At 49.5% G+C, this 21,267-nt stretch overlaps 1 protein-coding gene across 5 annotated transcripts in view; it reads left to right on the top strand.

The window, feature by feature from the left end:
• The window catches only part of SENP6 (SUMO specific peptidase 6), a 109,628-nt gene that overhangs the window by 65,462 nt on the left and 22,899 nt on the right, over positions 1 to 21,267 (top strand). For all 5 annotated transcript variants that reach the window (XM_068165164.1, XM_068165163.1, XM_068165165.1 and 2 more), the window contains 6 exons: positions 1,757 to 1,899; positions 6,832 to 7,234; positions 8,137 to 8,366; positions 12,238 to 12,408; positions 14,658 to 14,700; positions 16,817 to 16,996. In XM_068165164.1, the coding sequence (XP_068021265.1) occupies positions 1,757 to 1,899; positions 6,832 to 7,234; positions 8,137 to 8,366; positions 12,238 to 12,408; positions 14,658 to 14,700; positions 16,817 to 16,996 (1,170 nt within the window). The remainder of the gene's footprint in view (positions 1 to 1,756; positions 1,900 to 6,831; positions 7,235 to 8,136; positions 8,367 to 12,237; positions 12,409 to 14,657; positions 14,701 to 16,816; positions 16,997 to 21,267) is intronic.

Genomic DNA, 21,267 nt, shown 5'->3' with positions numbered 1-21,267 from the left:
CCAATACTTTACCATTCTCATTGTAAAAAACCTCTTCCTTATGTCCATCCTAAATCTACCCTGCTCCACTTTCAAACCATTGCCCCTCATCCTGTCCCCACAGGCCCTTCTGAACAGCCCCTCCCCAGCCTTCCTGTATGGCCCCTGCAGATCCTTCTCTTCCCCAGGATGAACAGCCCCAACTATCTCAGCTTATCCTCATAGCAGAGCTGCTCCAGCCCTTGGGTCATCTTTGTGGCCTTCTGCTGGACTCACTCCAGGAGTTCTCTGTCCTTATGATAGGGGCACCAGAACTGGAGGCTGGGGGTCTCACCAGAGCAGAGTAAAGGGGCAGAATCACTCCTCTTGCCCTGCTGGCAACACTCCTCTTGATGCAGCCCAGGATACAGTTTGCCTTCTGGGCTGCATGAGCATACTTGGCTTATGGGGAGCTTCTCATCAAGCAACAGCCCAAAGTCTTTGTCTTCAGGAATACTCTCAGCCCACTCTGCACCCATTTGTGCCTGGGGTTGACCCAACCCAGATACAGGACCTTGGACTTCGACTTGTTGAACTGTGAATGCTGCATTCTGCTTGTAGTGAAGTTAGTTCAGATTCTCAAGTCCAAAATCTCCTCCAAAAGTACTGAGCAATAGCTTGTCCCCAGGAGACACTGAAGCACTATTGGTAAAAAAAGTAGTATTGATATATCACAGAATCCATCTGGATGGAAGGGACCTTGAAGATCATCCACTGTAACCTTTCACACAGTGCTGAAGGACTTCCTATCATGAAGTTCAGTAAGGACAAGTGCAGGGTCCTGCAGCTGGGGAGGAACAATAACAGGCACCAGGACAGGGTAGAGCCTGCCCTGCTGGAGAGCAGCTCTATGGAGAAAGACCTTGGAGTGCTGGGGGGCAGCAAGTTCTGCATGGGACAGCAGTGTGCCCTGGGGGCCAAGAGAGCCAAGGGGAGCCTGGGGGGCAGCAAGAGAAGTGTGGCCAGCAGGGCTGGGGAGGTTCTGCTCCCCCTCTGCTCTGCTCTGCCCTGCTGAGAGCACAGCTGCAATCCTGGGTCCAGTTTGGGGCTCCCCAGCTGAAGAGAGACAGAGAGCTGCTGGAGAGAGGCCAAGGCAGAGGCAGGAGGATGCTCAGGGTTCTTGAGCATCTCCCCTGGGAAGAGAGCCTGAGAGCCCTGGGGCTGTTTAGCCTGGAGAGGAGAAGGCTGAGAGGGATCTGCTCAATGTCTCTCAAGAGCTGAGGGCTGGGGGTCAAGGGGAGGGGGCCAAGCTCTTGTGGGTGCTGCAGAGCACCTTATTAGCCAAGGAGCACTGGAGACAAACTTGAGCAGAGAAGGTTTCAGCTGCCCAGGAGGAAAAACTTCTTTGGTGTGGGGGTCACAGAGCCCTGGAGCAGGCTGCCCAGAGAGGTTGTGGAGTCTCCTGCTCTGGAGACTTTCAAGACCCATTTGGATGCATTGCTGTGTGGTCTACCTTGGGTGATGCTGCTTTGGCAGAGGCTTTGGACTGGATGCTCTCTGCAGCTCCCTTCCAGCCTCTAATGTTCTGTGACTCTCTGATCAACTTTTCAACTGGCCATTTTATTGTTACTCCTACCACAAATCAGGAAACACTTGAAGCAGCGTCGTTAGTCGGCTGTTCAAAAAGCTGCTTATGCTTGGTTCAGGCTCCTGTATGAGAAGTAGCTCAATCACCATTCTAACAGCATAGGAGTAGACATTTCTTGTTGACATGTTTGCATGTTTTTGTCCCTCCTAGACAGCATAATGGATAACACAGAAGAGTCAGAATCCGAATCTGAATCTGAAATTAAGAGGAAGGTGCAGCAGAAGCGGCACTGCAATTCCTATCAGTCCGACCTGACTGCCGCTGCCAAGAAGTGCTTAACGCCGCAGCTCAAGGTGGGTGAGCTTGTAAAACCTTGCCAAGTGCTGGCTAAAAGTTGATGCATGCCTTGAAAACAGATACTCAGTTGTGAGATAGGTTCATGTTCTAAATATTGACACTGCAATTCCTATCAGTCTGACCTGACTTCTGCTACCATGAAAGGCTTCACGCCGCAGCTCAAGGTGGGTGAGGTTTTAAAACCTTGCCAAGTGCTGGGTGAGAGCTGATGAAATAGTTCTTTAATACACAGTGTCATAGAAGAGAGTCATAGAATCAATAAGGTTGGAAAAGACCTCAAAGGTCATCAAGTCCAACCTGACACCCCACACCTCATGACTACTAAACCATGGCACCAAGTGCCACGTCCAATCCCCTCTTGAACACCTCCAGGGATGGTGACTCCACCACCTCCCTGGGCAGCACATCCCAATGGCTAACAGGGATGCATGCCTTGAAAACAGATATTCAGTTGTAAAATAGGTTCATGTTCTAAATCTTGTTGGAGTTGGGGGAAAGATGTGGATTATAACATTTTGGGGGGAGTTTAAATGATAGAGATACTGAAGAGTTGATGTTAGCTGTGGAGTATTTCTTCTGTGAATGTGCCCAAGCAGACACTGCCCTGGAAAGCACAAGAAGCAGGCATTAGGCAGTTGGCTGATCCATGAAGCAGAAACTCAGAGTTTTGGTTTGCTGCCTCTGAAGTAGAGGAGCAATACTTCACCCTTTGACAGGGCCTGGTGTATAACAAGTTATCCATGGGACAGCAACGTGCCCTGGCAGCCAAGAAGGCTAATGGGATCTGGGGGTGCTTTAAGAACTAGATGATCCTTGTGGTCCCTTCCAACCCTGACTGATTGTATAAGAGGAGGGTGTCCAGCAGATCCAGGGAGGTTCTTCTGCCCTGGTGAGATCTCACCTGCAACATTGCATCAAGTTCTGGGCTCCCCAGTTCAGGAGGGACAGGGATCTACTGGTGAGAGTCCAAGGGAGGGTGACAATGATGCTGAAGGGACTGCAGCACTGCCTGGGGAGGAGAGGCTGAGAGCCCTGGGGCTGTTCAGTCTGGAGAAGAGAAGACTGAGAGGGATCTGATCAATGTCTATCAAGAGCTGAGGGCTGGGGGTCAGGAAGCAAGGGACAGGCTCTGCTGAGTTGCACCCTGGGATAGGACAAGTGGCAATGGATGGAAGCTGCAGCACAGGAGGTTCCACCCTAACATGAGGAGGAACTTCTGCACTGTTAGGGTGCCAGAGCCCTGGAGCAGGCTGCCCAGAGAGGTTGTGGAGTCTCCTGCTCTGGAGCCTTTCAAGGCCTGCCTGGATGCATTCCTGTGTGACCTGCCCTAGGTGATCCTGCCTTGGCATGGGGGTTGGACTGGATGATCTTTTGAGGTCCCTTCCAACCCCTAATGTTCTGTGATTCTGTGAGAGAAATTTTTTTCTGTAAAGAGATCTTAGTTAAAAGAAAAAAGAAGTCTATCTGTGAGACTACAATCAGCTTGTGTTTGCCCCTGTTAGGAAGGAAGTCAGGCTGTGTTCCTTCATTAGGGTGAAACAGCTGCTACTGCTCCTAAGCATTTCCATCACACATTCAGTTAATTAATATGATGTTAGTTGGACATGTTAATAGCTCAGGCTGTGATCTGTTTAAATCCATGTAGATATGATCTGTACAAGTGCTGAAGTGAAGCAGCTCAAAACTGAAAGACGTGAGCAGTCCTCTGGGGTTTATTTGAAGCATTATATTGATAATGTTGTTTATTTCTTTAAAGAAGTAAAATATTTGTTCCAGCCTGCCTCATGTCACTTTCTTCCCAGAAAGAGGAATTGGCCTTTGGAGTGTGCTGCCCAGGGAGGTGGTGGAGTCACCATCCCTGGAGGTGTTCAAGAAAGGCTTGGATGTGGCACTTGGAGCCATGGTTTAGTTAGTCAGGAGGTGTTAGGTTGGGCTTGATGATCTCTAAGGTCTTTTCCAACCTTATTGATTCTATGATTCTACCATGTGGTCTGTTAAGTAAGGCACAAAAGCAGCTTCTAGACTGAAAGAGTTACTGAAGAAATCCATTTAAAAATTAAAATACAATCATAGAATGTTAGAGGTTGGAATGGACCTCCAGAGATAACTGACTCCAACCACCCTGCCCAAGCAGGATCACCTGGGCCAGGCCACACAGGAGTGCATCCAGACAGGAGACTCCACAACTCCTCTGGGCAGCCCATTCCAGCACCCTCACAGCAGAGAAGTTTCCCCTCATGTTGAGGTGGAACTTCCTGTGGTTTAGGTTATACCCTCTTTATTTAGAATAAACCAAACCAGGTTGGAAGAGACCTTCAAGATCATCGTGTCCAACCCATCAACCAATCCAACACCACCTAAACAACTAACCCATGGCACCAAGCACCCCAGCAAGTCTCCTCCTGAACACCTCCAATGACGGCGACTCCACCACCTCCCCGGGCAGCCCATTCCAATGGGCAATCACTCTCTCTGTGTAGAACTTCTTCCTAACCTCCAACCTGAACCTCCCCTGGTGCAGCCTGAGACTGTGTCCTCTTGTTCTGGTGCTGGCTGCCTGGGAGAAGAGACCAACCTCTGCCTATCTACAACCTCCCTTCAGGTTCCTTGTCCTGTCACTGGGCACCACCAGAATGAGATTGGCCTCTCCTTGACACCCATATTTAAGGCCATTGATCAGATTCCCTCCCAGCCTTCTCAAGACTAAACAGCCTTAAGTCTCTCAGTCTTTCTTCATAGGAGAGGTGTGCAATTCCCTTAATCATCCTCACAGCTCCTTGTTGGACTCTCCAGCAGATCTCTGTCTCTCTTGAATCGGGGAGCCCAAAGCTAGATAGAGTATTCCAGGTGTGGTCTCACCAGGGCAGAGTAGGAGAGGAGGAATATAAACAGATGCTATCTTGTCACTGCCTTGCTAAAACACTTTTGAGTCTGAAGATCTAATAAATATCATGAAGTTCCTTCCATACCAATTAGATGAATTAGCATGAGAGGAAAAGGAGAGCAACTTCGTTTGTGGCTGTGTTGTGGTGTGTGTAGGCCACTTGCAGTAACTCCTAGCTCTTAACTGCATGGCTTCCTGTGTACATGGAGAATCAGAGTCTTAGAATGGCTTAGGTTGGAAGGGACTTCAGAGGTCTTCTACTCCAACCTCCCTGCCATGGGCAGGGATGCTTCTCAGCTAGACTCAGCTGTTCAAGGCCTTATCCAACCTGGCCTTGAACACCCCCCAGGGAGGAGGTATCACAGTATCACAGTATAACTTAGGTTGGAAAGGACCTCAAGGATCATCGAGTCCAACCTATCAACACAGACCCCATGACTAGACCATGGCACCAAGTGCCACGTCCAATCTCCTCTTGAACACCTCCAGGGTCGATGACTCAACCACCTCCCTGGGCAACCCGTTCCAATGATGAATGACTCTCTTGGTGAAGAACTTCCTCCTCACCTCGAGTCTAAACCTCCCCTGGTGCAGCTTGAGACTATGTCCCCTTGTTCTGGTGTTCTGTTCACAACCTCCCTGGGCAGCCTATTCCAGAGTCTCACCACCCTCTTACTTGAAGGCCTTCTTCCTTAGATCCATCAAGGTGTGCTGTCACCATATTCCTCCCTATTCCAAAGCCATAGTACTAACTTCTAGAAGTACTTCCTGCATGGGACATTTGTGGCAGTGAGGGAGGGGCTGCATGTAGAAGCACCAGCAGGTTGATACCCTTGAACAGCTTGCACCTAGCTGAGCACTTTGCTAAACCAAGCTGTTCCTTCTCTTGCCGATCACAAAGCAGCAGCCTCAGTTATGTTGTTCCAGGGGCGTGGTTTCATTTCCAAAGCCCTCAGACAGATTGCCCTTGTGAAGAGTGTTTAATAAATACACCTGGTGCTTTTTTTTCCCCCTGTGTGGCTTAGAAATCTGTAAAGTTGAGAACAGCAGCAGTCACGAATGGGAAGCAGTCACTTTTTCCTCAGTCACAGGAGCTGAGTGCCTGTGGTAAAACTGTCAAGCAGTGAGCTTCAAAAGGCCAAAACCCTCCATCTTTTTCACCTGTTGCATTGTGAGGTTTCACAAGGGGAGTGAGAAAATGTGAGAGATGGCATCATCATTAATGAGGTCCATATGAATTTGACCACTGATTCAGGTCATGTCTAAATTGGTAACTACAGCAGTTAAAGATTTGTCGTTGTGTTAATCCCTTTGCTCCCAGCTATCCACTGCTTGCTGGCCACTGCTGAAAGTACAGCACGGGGCTGGATGGTCTTGAAGGTCTTTCCCAACCTTAATGATTCTATGAACCTTTACTCTAGTCCTGTGGGACAGTTATGGTCCTGTAAGAGAGGGTCCAGAGGAGGGCCATGAAAATGATCAGGGGGCTGGAGCATCTCAGCTAAAGGGACAGGCTGAGGGAGCTGGGGGTGTTCAGCCTGGAGAAGAGGAGGCTCTGGGGAGACCTGCTAGTACCTGAAAGGGGCTACAAGAATCATAGAATTGTAGGGGTTGGAAGGGACCTCAAGGATCATCTAGTTCCACCCACCCTGCCATGGGGCTGCCAAGAAGGCTGCTGGGAGACTGCTTGCAAAGGCCTGGAGGGACAGGATGAAGGGAAATGGCTTCAAACTAGAGAAGGGCAGGTTTGGGTTGGGTATCAGGAAGAAGTTGTTTACTCTGAGGGTGGTGGAACACTGGAACAGGTTGCCCAAGGAGGTGGTTGGGGCCCTTTCCCTGGAGATATTCAAGGTGAGGCTCAACAAGGCCCTGGGCAGCCTGATCTAGTTGGAGATGTCCCTGCGGACCGCAGGGAGGTCAGACCGGATGAGCTTTGGAGGTCTCTTCCAAGCCTGGACCATTCTATGATTCTTTGATGTGGAAATGTTCTGTTGGTACCTACACAGTTCCTGATGTTCTGTGTCTGTTTGCCTCTTGCCCCCAGCTCTTGGAACAAATCGATTACTCTCCGGAGTGCCCGAACTGCGGGCGGGCGAACGAGAACCAGACCAAATGCCGGCATTGTGAAAGCGTTTCTCTGAAGGATTTGCAAAGGGTCTCCAGGCAAACTATGACCTTGAGTGAATCTGTGGGACCTTTGTCGCGTTCTTCGATACATCAGAACTCCACAGGGCTCAAATCTTCAGGCACAGGGTTCAACACCAAGAAGTTTTACAGCTCTGCTGTTGGGAAAGGCCCTGCAGATGTTCTGCTGAGCAACGAGGTGGTGGGACATTCGATGCTGCGGCCCAACGGCAAGGTTGGGCTCATCCCCGGGACAAAGAGCCCTAAAATGACAGGAAGCTTAAGGCAGAGGAGCACAAGGCCCTCTGAACTGAATGATCCCAGTAAGTACCTGTTAATGACTCTTGCCATAAACTCAGGGTATAGTATGACAAAGAGATTGTCCTTGTACATGACAGATGTATGCAGGGGGTGGTTTGGTTTTGGTAGGGATGTGGGTTTGGGGAAGAGGCACAGACCACCTTATCATTTCTTTTCTTTATACTGAGGCACTGTGAACATTGGAGAACCCAGAACCCAGAAATGATGAACATTGGAGAACCCAGAAATGATGCAAGCAGTTTTTATTTTGAAGACTCAATGCTTTGCACTTGGAAATCAAAGCATTCTTAGCAAGATTCCATTCTTTCTTCTCCCAAATGAGACAGTTTGGGATTCTTATTTGGTGGTTGGGTTTCCAACCCCCCCCCCCCCCCCCCTTTTTTTTTTCCCCTTCTGAGCTATACATTTATTTCAATGCCATCACTTGTGAAATGTTGATGTTGTTGGGGTTTTTTGGGGGGGGGGGGTGTGCTTTCTCTTGAGTGGACTCAATTTACAAGCAGGAAGGATCTGTAGTTTGGGACACAATGCTTCTGGTTCCGTGCTTCAGTTTATTAGACCACGAGGTCTTAACTGATGTGAACCATTTCAGTCACCATTTCTCTTGGCAGTTTTTCTACACTTGTATTTTTCATGGTTTCTTTTTCCCCACTGAAGCAAGAAATGCCTGGCTTCACTGCTCTGTGTAGAGGTGAACCATACCCATTTCTTGTAGAGTGGAGGGAGAGAGCATCTGCACATGGATCCCAAGTAAGCATTGAGCAAAGCCTAATGTGATGCTGAACGTGGACTTCTTTGTGGCACTGCAGGACAGTTACATAAATTACTTCTAAGCTGTTGCTTGAAAATGAAGTTTCTGTTACAGAAAAATGTAGTGGCTGAGCATTTATCATTTTCTGTTCAGTTGTTTTGTCTAGTGATGATGATGAGGAGGAGGATAGTGGCAGCACTAGGAGAATGGAGAGCATTTCACCTCGTCCTGCGGATTCAGCCCGCTCCTCCCCAGCTCCTTCTACAGGGAAGGTGGAAGCAGCATTAAAGGAGAACAGTTGTGGAATAGAGAGAATAGGTAGCATAACAACAGACACAGAAATTGCAGTCACACTACCAAGGAAAGCAAGAATGAAGGATCAGGTACTGTCTACTGCTTTGTTTAAAGGAAACCAAAATCAATCATCAATGGCAAATGTAAAAGCTTGCTTTGCATTCTCACAAGTGGAAGTATATTTGATCGCTTTTCTTTGCTCAGCAGCTCCTTGAGTAGTATCTCTGCCTACTTAGTACTGGAAAGATGATAAAATGTGCTCATGGTGTCTTTACAAGTGTGCTTAATGATTTCAGTCATGCTTCTGACATAGATGCTGCTGTGTTGGATGCATGCTCTTTGAGACTGGGCTGGGTATCTCTGTGTAACTCAAGGGCCTGCTTAGCTTGCAGAAGGATGTCAGTGCCTGCTGTTGGCTGGGAAAACTTTAGACATCTGAAGTTAAACCTGAAAAGAGAAACTGGAAGCAGCAGTGGCCCTTTAAAATTACAATACTTTGGCAACTGTCCCAATTAATAGCACTTCTTTCAAGGACTTCATGGTTTAGTTTTGTCTTTTGTCTTGTCCTGCAAGAACAGGATAAACAAAGACCAAAAACTGCATCATTAAGACCAGGCTGGCTGAGGCTGTGGCCAGCCTGATGTAGTGTGGGGTGTCCATGCCCATGGCAGGGGGGTTGGAACTAGCTGATCCTTGTGGTCCCTTCCAACCCTGACTGATACTATGATACTATGATACTATGAGCACAGTCCTTAAGACCTGTCAAAAGGGACAGCTTTCACACTATGTCAAGATCTTAACCACCTCAACAGTGAGCCATTGAGAAGGAGAAATCACTGTGGCAACTGATGTTGAATTAACAGTGCCAATGAAAACCATTCTTGAGTCACTTGTCCACTTTCACTGTTGTGAGTTGGGCTCAAGGAGAGTACCTGCTCAGATACCCATCTGCAGTCTCAAACCCTTTGTATCTTCTGAAGTTAGAGCAATAAAGCAGTGATGCTATGTTGAGATTCAGAAACCAACCTTCTAGTGCTGTGATTGATGACATTATGGATGTTTATAATGTGGTTGTGTATTTAGTTGCCACTATCAAGCCTCTAACCTACAGTGAAGCTGGGGGGTGGGGGCTAAAAGCTTGGGTGATAAATAGCTTTGAATTTCAGTTATTCTGGCATTAATTCTGCTGGATTAATTGAAAGTGTTGCATTGTGAATGCACTCTCCCAAGTATTTCCCTGTGTGTAGCCATATCATAGAATCATAGAATCAATAAGGGTGGAAAAGACCTCAGAGGTCATCAGGTCCAACCTGTCACCCAGCACCTCCTGACTAACTAAACCATGGCTCCAAGTGCCACATCCAAGCCTTCTCTTTGGTTTTGGTAATGAAATGGAAGTCAAACTCTGCAGTGATTCGAGGAAGCTCTCACAATGGTTTTGTTAGAAGAAGCTTTGTTCATTCATTTGGCTGGTTGGGTTTTTGTCTCTCAGAATATTAATTGATCCTTTATTGAGGAGGCTGCTTGAATATAACACCACATGTCTTACTGCTGAACCATGAATTGAGTTTTGAGCTTTTAATTATATCTAGCTAGCCCACTAGGCGAAAATGAGATCCCTTCCACAAGAGTCACACAATCATAGAATGGTCTGGGTTGGAAGGGCCCTCCAAAGCTCATCCACTCCAACCCCTCTGCAGTCAGCAGGGTCATCACCAACTAAATCAGGTTGCCCAGGGCCTCATGGAGCCTCACATTGAATATCTCCAGGGATAGGGCCCCAACCACGTCCCTGAACAACCTGTTGCAGTGTTCTACCACCCTCATGGTAAATGACCTGTTCTAACATCCAATCTCAGTCTGCCCTTCTCCAGTTTGAAGCCATTCCCCCTGGTCCTGTCCCTGCAGGCCAGTGCAGACAGTCTCTCTGCAGCCTTCTTGTAGCCCCCTTCAGGTACTGGCAGGCTGCTCTTAGGTCTGTCTGAATCCTTCTCTTCTCCAGGCTGAGCACCCCCAGCTCCCTCAGCCTGTCCCCATAGCAGAGCTGCTCCAACCCCCTGATCATTTTTGTGGCTCCATCAGGTCCATGTCCTTCCTATACTGAGGGCTCCAGAGCTGGATGCAGTACTCCTGGGAGAACATCTTAATGACAGGGATTTAGGATCCCTGCCTTCTCTGCTGTGTATTTAAATGAAACATCCAAAAGGGTATTTTGACTGATGACCAAGGTAGGCTAATGGTAAAAGTATGGATAAGTGACTTCAAAATGATTGTTGAGACTTAATGGAAATACTGAGCCCCTTAGAATGGTTTTTCCTGTGGCAGTTCAGTTGCATTTTGTAACTCAAAAGAATGTTTAATAGGGGATGGCTTTATGAAGCACTATAAACAGCAAAGCAAAGCCTAGCCTACAGAAAATCCTTCACCAAGGTAGAACAATACAAGCATGAAACAAATCAATTAATCTGAGGGCTGCCAGCCAGATGGCTTTCATTTTAACAGGTTGTTGTGAGAGTGCCCTGTGGTAAAAGGGAGACTTCATTGAGATCAAGTCTTCTGTCAGCATCTAGAGGCTTTCTTGAAGTGGAGCCAAACTCCATGTGGCCTCCTCTCAGTATTTAGGCTTCTGACCTTGGAATCTATTCTAAAACCATTCTACGAGTTCTTCAGAGTCGCTTGAAGGGATTTTGATCTGGCTTCCTTGTTTATATTTCTTGGAGAGTGTACCCCTGATAGTGTGGTGTGATGCACTGTGCTTCAGTAAGTACTGAAGTGTTTTCAGTCACTGATAGACACTGGAACAAAAAACAAACTCCCCGAGACTGTGGTGCTTTTACGGCTTCAGTGGTTGTATACAACTGAACAAATAACTCCAGGCAGTGCTACAGGCTGGGGTCAGAGTGGCTGAGAGCAGCCAGGCAGAAAGGGACCTGGGGGTGCTGGTTAACAGCAGCTGAACATGAGCCAGCAGTGTGCCCAGGTGACTAAGAAGGCCAATGGCATCCTGGCCTGCATCAGGAAGAGTGTGGCCAGCAGGAGCAGGGAGGTCATTCTGCCCTGTGCTCAGCACTGCTTAGGCCACACCTTGAGTCCTGTGTCCAGTTCTGGGCTCCTCAATTTAAGAAGGACATTGAGCTGCTGGAAGGTGTCCAGAGAAGGGCAACAAAGCTGGGGAGGGGTCTGGAGCACAGCCCTGTGAGGAGAGGCTGAGGGAGCTGGGGTTGCTTAGCCTGGAGAGGAGGAGGCTCAGGGAAAACCTTCTTGCTCTCTCCAACTCCCTGAAGGGAGGTTGTAGCCAGGTGGGGGTTGGTCTCTTCTCCCAGGCACCCAGCACCAGAACAAGAGGACACAGTCTCAAGCTGTGCCAGGGGAGGTTTAGGCTGGATGTTAGGAAGAAAACGTTCTTCCCAGCAAGAGAGATTGGCCACTGGGATGTGCTGCCTGGGGAGGTGGTGGAGTCTCCATCCCTGGAGGTGTTCAGAAAGGCTTGGATGTGGCACTTGGAGCCATGGCTTAGTTGTCAGGAGGTGTCAGGTATTAGGTAATAGGTTGGACCTCTCTGAAGTCTTTTCCAGCCTGGTTGATTCTATGATTCTATGACAGGAAATGTATTAGCAATCCCTTTGCTGTGCCCTGCTGCTCAGTGCTTCACCCAGACAAAACTCAGTCACGTTCAGATGAGCTTTGGCGGGTTGGAAACGTTAACAAGATGTCTGCAAGTATCACTTTGTGTTGTGTTTTGCTTTGTTTTCTTGAATCTAGCAAACTTAACATCTGCAAGTGCTCCAAAAAGCCCTGTAGGGACTTCCTACCTGTTGTATTTGGTGGAGGGGAAGGCTCTAGGAAGTCATCCTACTCGCTGAGAGAACACCAGGCAGGAGCTGAGTGGCTGGTTTTCAGCAGGCTTGTTGGAGCACTGCACTCAGTGAGAGGTTCTGACAGGCTGCAAATGTTTTGCAGTTCGGCAACATTGTGGCTACCACTCCCATCAAGCGGCGCAAGGTCATCGCTCAGGAGGTGGTGGCCGAGGCTGTGCCGCTCAGCTACCCCAACTCCTGCGAGAGCGTCATCCTCAACTGCCGCAGCATCCGCATCGGCACGCTGCGCAGGATGGTGGTGGAGCCTGTCATCGTAAGTACCCCTGCTCCTCCACAAGTCCTGCTGCTGGTGGGGGGTTGAGCTTCCCCTCCCCCAGCATTCACCAGCTCAGCTGGGAGCCAAGGGAAGCTGTATTTACGAGCAAACCTGCGCTCTCCAATGGGCTGCAATGGATGTGTACAGTGTACAGGAGTTACGAGGTGTGCAGTTAGCAAACAACACAAACCCCACCCTGGCCAAAAGACCAGGTGTCCCAGTTTGAGCCCAGGCTGATCCTCTGTGGCCTCCCACGGGGGCAGGAAAATGAGGCTCACACAAATGGATTGCAGGAGTGATGGAAAATTTGAATGGAAAAGCAGTGAGTGTTTTACACAGAGCTGCAAGCACAGTAACCAAAAAGGTCCCAAAACTCTGGCCAGCCTGATCTAGTGTGGGGTGTCCCTGCCCATGGCAGGGGGTTGGAACTGGATGATCCTTGTGGTCCCTTCCAACCCTGACTGATATTATGAAAACATACAGAATCCGTTGCAGCATACCCAGAAGCCTCCCAGCACTCCCCTTCTCCCTACCTCAGGGTATACCCAAAACCCCCAGGGCTCTTTCTTTCCCCCCTCCACTGTTAGGCTAATCTCAGCTGGCCAGATCTGAGATTGCCCTTCCCCCTTCTTCTCCTGGCATTAGGCCTAGCAGGCCCTGAGATAACTCCCCTTCCATTACCAGATAGGGAGCATCCCCCACGGGAGCAGTGAGGGAAGAAAGAGGAAGTGAGAGACCTTGCTGATAGGTTTACAGGGAGCAGGACATGATGGGTATGAAATGCACAGCCCCCTGTGTCCACCCCCTGGGCTGGATACTCAGGGCACCAGAGGTGTATCATGTGTGGCAGCAACAGGAGGCACTTAGCCTAAACTGCCACACCTGGGAGGCTGTTCCTCTGCCCCCCAAAAGGGAGAAAGGAGCAGAGAGAGAAAGCAGTGGTTAGGCCTCACCAAAATAATGCAGCCAAGGTCAGGCAGAAGCAGGTTAATCTCTCCTGAGTGGAGCAAGCAGAGGAGAGATCAGAAGAGAGGAAGAATTGTTTTGCTGCAGGCAGTCTTAGAGCAGCTCTCTCTCCAATGAATTTGTTTAGAATTAGCTTTGGGTTTCCTTTTTCACACCCAGTAGGGATTTCTCGATATTTTTCTGCTCAAAAGCTGTAACAAAGTTTTAGAGGCATAGCCTAAACCCACCACAATACCTGGACAGTATTTTGGCCCCTGTCTGTGGGCAGGAAGCTTGCCTCTGATTTCAGAGGCTGGGATTCCCAGGGAATCTCCAAGTGGTGTCACATGCTAGCATGTCCTGTGTGGTTCTGGTGTTTGACACAAACATCCTGCCTGCCAGACTTGGCTGGTGAGGGACTTAGGGATCAGTCTGCCTTTGCCAAGAAAACTGCAGCCAACAGGTACCAAACCCTGCATATTGCCTGGTAAGAGCAAGAAGAATGTATGAAGGTGAACAATCTGGTTTCTATAGAACCAATATTACTGCTTTGCTTTTTGTGTTAACTCTGTTACACAAAGACAAGGAGACATTGAATGTTTAGTTGCATGCAGTAAGCCACAACATGCATACTTCTGGTTGGGGTAGCCACAGAGATAGCAGAGAGGTGTTCACTGGTTTTTTCCACTGCCCTGCAACCCCTATTGTTAGAGCTGCTTAGGTACTGATAGTTGACATTCTTGTTTGAAGACTTTGGGGTTGGTTATTTTCTCCCCCTAATTTGTGGTATATTTGAGAGTTGTTTTATGCCTCTTTGAGGTATAAAACTGTGTACAGCTGAACAAATAACCCCATGCAATGCTACAGGCTGGGGACAGAGTGGCTGTGGTTGGTCACCACAGTGCTAGGAGAGATCTTAAGTTTCAGCAGTGTGACTGAAGGGACACTGGCTAGGCAAGAATATTCTTGCCTCCTTGAATTGTTGATAGTCTTCTCATCTGAAGACTTTGGTTTGGTTACTTTCCCCCTGTTATTTGTGGGGTATTTGAGAGTTATTTTAAGCCTCACTGAAAACAGACTACTAGGAGAGATCCTCAGTTCCAGCAGTCAGTGTGACTGAAGGGGCACTGGCTGGGCAAGAATATTCTTGCTGCTTTGAGTTGTGCTAAAATCCACACTTTCCTTCTTAAAGTCACCTAAAAATGGCATTTTTGTGTTCAAGTAACTTCAGTGCTTAGTTGAAGTATGCCTACAAAGGCATTAGGGCAGTTTTGCTGAAGATGTTGTGTTGCCTTCCACAGTTCTGCCTGGATTACATCAAAATACGCCTGGACAGTCAAGAGGGTGAGTACATCTTGCATGGATGGTGAATGCCAAAGCAAGCAGCATCAAATGTCAGCTCTGACTTTGTGTTGGGATGTAAAATAAGTTATGCTGGGGACCTGTAGTCAGATAAGAGGTAAAAAAAACATTACATCGACAGAGAGTATAAACTTGCCCCTGAATTGCCTGGGTAATAAAAAACCAAATGACTTTGCTCTACAGACTAGACTAGACTAGACTAGACCAGGTTGGAAGAGACCTTCAAGATCGTGTCCAACCCTTCAACCAATCCAACACCACCTAAACAACTAACCCATGGCACCAAGCACCCCAGCAAGTCTCCTCCTGAACACCTCCAGGGATGGTGACTCCACCACCTCCCTGGGCAGCACATTCCAATGGGCAATCACTCTCTCTGTGTAGAACTTCTTCCTAACATCCAACCTGAACCTCCCCTGGCACAGCTTGAGACTGTGTCCTCTTGTTCTGGTACTGGCTGCCTGGGAGAAGAGACCAACCTCTGCCTGTCTACAGCCTCCCCTTCAGGTAGTTGGAGAGAGCAATAAGGTCTTCCCTGAGTCTCCTCCAGGCTAAGCAACCCCAGCTCCCTCAGCCTCTTCTCACAGGGCTGTGTTCCAAAACCCTCAACCAACATTGTTGCCCTTCTCTGGACACCTTCCAGCAAGTCAACCTCCTTCCTAAACTGAGGAGCCCAAAACTGGACACAGGACTCAAGGTGTGGCCTAACCAGTGCTGAGCACAGGGGCAGAATGACCTCCCTGCTCCTGCTGGCCACACTGTTCCTGATACAGGCCAGGATGCCATTGGCCCTCCTGGCTGCCTGGGCACACTGCAGGCTCATGTTTAGGCTACCATCAACCAGCACCCCCAGGTCCCTCTCTGCCTGGCTGCTCTCAGCCACTCTGACCCCAGCCTGTAGCACTGCCTGGGGTTGTTGTGGCCAATGTGCAGAACCCAACACTTGGATGTGTTCAATCTCCTGCCCTTGGCCTCTGCCCATCTGTCCAGCCTGTCCAGGTCCCTCTGCAGAGCCTCTCTGCCCTCCAGCAGATCAACTCCTGCCCCCAGCTTGGTGTCCTCAGCAAATTTACTGCTGATGGACTCAATGCCCTCATCCAGATCATCAATGAAGATGTTAAAGAGCACAGGGCCCAGCACTGCTCCCTGGGGCACACCACTGGTGCCTGGCTGCCAGCTGGCTGTGGCACCATTCACCACCACTGTCTTCCAACCTTCCTGATTCTGTGATCCCTGCCTTTTACTGACAGATAGAAGATTCCCAGCAGGACTTAGCAATTTGTGGTGGTGAATTGGTGAATGCAGCTGGGTCCTTTCCCTCCATCATAGCTGAAGAGCTGTAGATATTCTGGTGATGGTTGGCAAAGGGTGCCTTGAAAATGTTTAACAAAAGGCAAGGGCAGGAGTAGCCTCCTGTAAAACATGTTACTGATCTAACACTTGATTAGTTCCTTTGTTTTCAGATGCCTAAGTAGAGAGTCAAGAGCCATGCAGGTGCCTTAGACCTCTCCTTCCTTTAGCTCCTTCTAAAATGTTTTCTTCTCCAGCCCGTAGGTTTTCTGTTTCATGTCACTGAAATGAATCCATTGGCATAGTTTAGGAAGCTCACAACTATTGCTCTGTTTCCTCTTGTTCTCCGTGAAAGGTTGGATCAGATGATCCTTGAGGTCCCTTCCAACCTGGCACTCTGTGATTCTGTTGTGGGGTTCTGCTTTGGGCCTGCAAAGAAGCCCTGTCTCCTTCTGTCGGGTTGGCTGCTTGCTTTTGGCTGGTTGTGTTTGGGGTTCTTTGTTGGTGTTTGGGGGTTTTGTTTGATTGGTTTGTTGTGCTTACCTTTTTTTTTTGTCCTTGTGGAGTAAAACCTGGGTTAAAATTGGTGAGAAGAGAGCAGTTCATTTCTGACTACTTCCTGCCAGGTGACAGAGGAGTTGAGTTCATCCTTTAGGAAATCAACAGGCATCACTTCCTGCCCCTGTGGCAATTTCAAACCCTTCCAAACCTTCAAGGGAGTGAATGAGCACACAACTGGTTGCTGGTTCAAATCGAGGGCGGGGTGTGGAAAGCAAGCCTCCATAATGCTGTGGTTGATTCCTCCTAGAATCAGAAAGTGACGTTCGGGAGATCAACCTGAAAACCTCGGAGCTGACCAAGTGCGAATGGTGCAGTGTCAGAAAGCTGCCGGTGGTTTTCCTGCAGACAGTCCCAGCCACCTGCAGCAGCCTGAGGGAGCAGCTGAAAATGAGCAAAGATAACGTCTGGTACGAATGTAAAGGAGACAGTAAGTAGAACAATTCTCACCTGCTATTCCCTTCTAAGTGGTGTTTTAAGGGTTTGAATGGTGGCTGAGTGCACTGCCCTTGTGGGCTGGGCTGGGTGTGGTGGGTTTCCCTCCCCTGCTAATGAGGAGGAGGAGGGTTGAGAACAGCTTAGCAAAACTGCAGTCTGCTCGTTGTCCAGACCACACATTTAGTCTTAGCATCAGTCAGGGTTGGAATGGACCACAAGGATCATCCAGTTCCAACCCCCCTGCCATGGGCAGGGACACCCCACACTACATCAGCCTGGCCAGAGCCTCAGCCAGCCTGGGCTTAAACACCCCCAGGGACAGGGCCCCAACCACCTCCCTGCACAACCCATTGCAGTGCCTGGTTAGTGTAACTCCTTTCACTAATATTTGTGCTGAAGGGAAGCCAGTTGGCTTGTTCAGCTTTGGTGTCCAGGCCTTCAAGTTTATATGACAGCTTTGGATACACTTCTGCTTTCTGTGCTCTTCTGCTCACAGGCCTTAGTTCCAGTAGAAACTGCAGTGTGGGCTGCTTTGGGGTTTTTCTCCTTATGCTCGTGGTGCTGTTGTGATGTAGGCAAATAGCTGCTTGGACAACAAGGGAATAGTCTTCATGTGTCATAAAATTCAACACAGCTTTCTTCCAGAGTCTAGCATCTTGATTAAGCACACTGGATTTTAAAGGAGCAGAGTGTCCCCTTGCCCTTTAGCTTGGATTTTGTGGGTATTTAGACTTGCACTCAGCTTCACAGAGATATGGCTTGGGGCAATCCCAGGCACCAATATAGGCTGAGCAGGGACTGGTTTAGGAGCAGCCCTGAAGAAAAGGACCTGGGGGTGCTGGTGGAGGAGAAGCTGAAGAGGAGCCAGCAGTGAGCACTTGCAGCCCAGAGAGCCAAGCAGAGCCTGGGCTGCAGCAAGAGAAGTGTGGCCAGCAGGGCCAGGGAGGGGATTCTGCCCCTCTGCTCCACTCTGCTGAGACCACAGCTGGAGCTCTGGGGCCAGCTCTGGAGCCTCTGTGCCAGGAAGGATCTGGAGGTGCTGGAAGGTGTCCAGAGAAGGGCCATGAGGAGGAGCAGAGGGCTGGAGCTGCTCTGCTGTGAGGACAGACTGAGGGAGTTGGGGTTGTGCAGTGTGGAGAAGAGAAGGCTCCCAGGAGACCTCATTGTGGCCTTGCAGGGGGCTCCAAGAAGGGGGCTCCAAGAAAGCTGGGAAGGGACTTTTGAGGGTGTCAGGGAGGGATAGGACTGGGGGAGATGGAGCAACACTAGAAGTGGGGAGATTGAGATTGGCTGTGAGGAAGAAGTTGTTCCCCAGGAGGGTGGTGAGAGCCTGGCCCAGGCTGCCCAGGGAGGTGGTGGAAGCCTCCTGCCTGGAGGTGTTTGCAGCCAGGCTGGATGTGGCTGTGAGCAACCTGCTGTGGTGTGAGGTGTCCCTGCCCATGGCAGGGGGCTTGGAGCTGGCTGAGCCTTGAGCTCCCTTCCAGCCCTGACAATTCCATAATTCTGTGATGCTTTCAAACGGAGGAAGAAAGCTTTCAACAACCTCGGAGCTGTGTGCTTCCAGTGTGGAACATGGGTACAATATCCACCTCCTGTAAGGAGTGTAAGCTGTAAGGAGTATTTATAGTACTAATTGGAGAGTGTGTGAGGGAGCTAGGGGCAATGCTGGGAGCAGGCCTTAGGTCCCAGGTGAACACAGGTGTTTACAAGTGAGAAAAGGAAAAGTGTGCTGCTGGGTAAGAAATTCTCCCCTCGCCATGCCCCTGCCTCGGCCTCGCCATGCCCTCCTCTGCCCAGCTTTTCCCTCTGAGGCTGTGGGGCCGAGCTTCACAGTATCACAGTATAACTTAGGTTGGAAAGGACCTCAAGGATCATCGAGTCCAACCTATCAACACAGAGCCCATGACTAGACCATGGCACCAAGTGCCACGTCCTATCTCCCCTTGAACGCCTCCAGGGTCGATGACTCAACCACCTCCCTGGGCAACCCGTTCCAATGCCGAATGACTCGCTCGGTGAAGAACTTCCTCCTCACCTCGAGTCTGAACCTCCCCTGGCGCAGCTTGAGACTGTGTCCCCTTGTTCTGGTGCTGGTTGCCTGGGAGAAGAGGCCAACCCCCTCCTGGCTACAACCACCTTTCAGGTAGTTGTAGAGGGCAATGAGGTCTCCCCTGAGCCTCCTCTTCTCCAGGCTAAGCAACCCCAGCTCCCTCAGCCTCTCCTCACAGGGCTGTGCTCAAGGCCTCTCCCCAGCTTTGTTGCCCTTCTCTGGACACCTTCAAGTGTTTCGGTGTCCTTCTTAAACTGAGGAGCCCAGAATTGGACACAGGACTCAAGGTGTGGCCTAACCAATACAGAGTCCAGGGGCACAATGACCTCCCTGTTTCTGCTGGCCACACTATTCCTAATGTGGCCAGCTTGTTTTACACCCAAGTGCTTTATAGTGCTCCATACCTCTGAGTACTTGGTGTTAGCTCTGTTGCCTTTTGCATTGTGAGCAGTGAAATGACTGAGCCTGCCTCCCCCTGGCTGCCTGAGCAGGTGTGTGTAGATGGCCAGCTCTCAGTGAGGAGCACTCCACGTGCAGTTAGCTGTGTGTGGTGAGCTGGGAGATGTGCTGCTGAGGACTGGTTTGGTTTCCTGCAGCAGTTAGATGCCCAGTTAAGGATAACCAGAAGGAAATGTCTGCATGTGAAACTCCTCTCCCAGCACAGCAGCTCCCTGCAGCTCTGAGTCAGTCAGCAGCCTGGGATTTGCAGCCTCAATCCTATTCCTGTGTCTGCCTAGACAAGTCCTCTTAGCCCAGCTGAATGCTTTCTCCTTTCTCAGGTGGTGTGAGGGGGGTTATTTATACAGCAACTGCTCAGTCCAGCTCACAGCCTCCAACTTTTGGTGCAGGTACAGTAGGCTGACCTGGTGAAGCCAAGCCACAGTACCAGGAGAAATAGAGGATTTCATAGGGCAAGCATGAGAGTGCCTGACAGTGCTTGGTTCCCAGAATGCTCTCCAGGGACAGAGAGGGTTTTTTATTCAGGTTACAGGACTTACAGCAGGTCTTTGTTCTTCTGGATGCTGAGATGCCTTTGCCTGTGTCAGCAGATGAAGATTGTGATTGCTGGGACATTTTGAATTCCTTTCCATGTTCAGAGACATATTTTTGCAGAAAGGAAAGCTGGTTGTGAGAGGCTCTGAGATCCTGGAGAGATTTCTGTTGCTGTGGTAACAGAAACCTGATAGGAGGGGGAAAAAAGTTTCTTTTGTGGCAGTGCCATTGCAGGTTCCTGTAGTTGTGTGCCCAGCACCACATGCCTGGGGTCAGTCACAGCACTTCTGGTAGAGCTTGGTGCTTCTCATGCATGATGCACAGTTTGTATCCACTTCACAAACAACAGTCCCCATGCTTAGTTTCTGTTCACTTCTCCAAACTGTTGTCTCAAAAATGTATTCCCCTCCCCCCCCCCCTTAATACATAGAATAGAGCAGGTTGGAAGAGACCTTCAAGATCATCGTGTCCAACCCATCAACCAATCCAACCCACCCAAACAGCTAACCCATGGCACCAAGCACCCCAGCAAGTCTCCTCCTGAACACCTCCAGGGATGGTGACTCCACCACCTCCCCAGGCAGCCCATTCCAATGGGCAATCACTCTCTCTGTGTAGAACTTCTTCCTAACCTCCAGCCTAAACCTCCCCTGGTGCAGCCTGAGACTGTGTCCTCTTGTTCTGGTGCTGGGTGCCTGGCAGAAGAGACCAACCTCTGCCTGTCTACAGCCTCCCCTTTAGGTAGTTGTAGAGAGCAATAAGGTCACCCCTGAGTCTCCTCCTCTCCAGGCTAAGCAACCCCAGCTCCCTCAGCCTCTCCTCACAGGGCTGTGCTCCAATGTTCTGTCGAGTTTAGTTTCTAAGCAGTGGTTAAGTTTTGCATCCTGCTTGCTGGCTACCCCCAGCTAAAGTGGAAGGTTGTTTTGTTTCCAACCCCTCATTGTTTCTGAGGATGTCTGGAGGCTGAGGTGCAGATGTCAGTGCTGCCAACATCCCTGTGAAAGGCATGCTTGCAGGCTGGTTTAGCTGCTGGACTGAGGAGCCCTGGGCTCACCTGCTGGAGTGACTTCAGGATGTACAATTTTCAAGGGCACTGATATTTTAAAGAGCAGCTTTGTAGGGTCAGGACAGGTCATGGATCTGATAGGAGTCTTGTGTACTGCTGCTTGTTTAATTGAATGTGTGCTGTCTTGATCTTTTTGTGTGTTTGGTTGGGTTTT

The sequence above is a fragment of the Melanerpes formicivorus genome, unplaced genomic scaffold (assembly GCF_026170545.1).
Source record: "Melanerpes formicivorus ecotype bairdi unplaced genomic scaffold, bMelFor1.0.p_v2 SCAF_85, whole genome shotgun sequence".
Classification (NCBI taxonomy): domain Eukaryota; kingdom Metazoa; phylum Chordata; class Aves; order Piciformes; family Picidae; genus Melanerpes; species Melanerpes formicivorus.
Note: the sequence above shows the minus strand (reverse complement) of the source record. Positions and strands in the feature narration are given on the sequence as shown.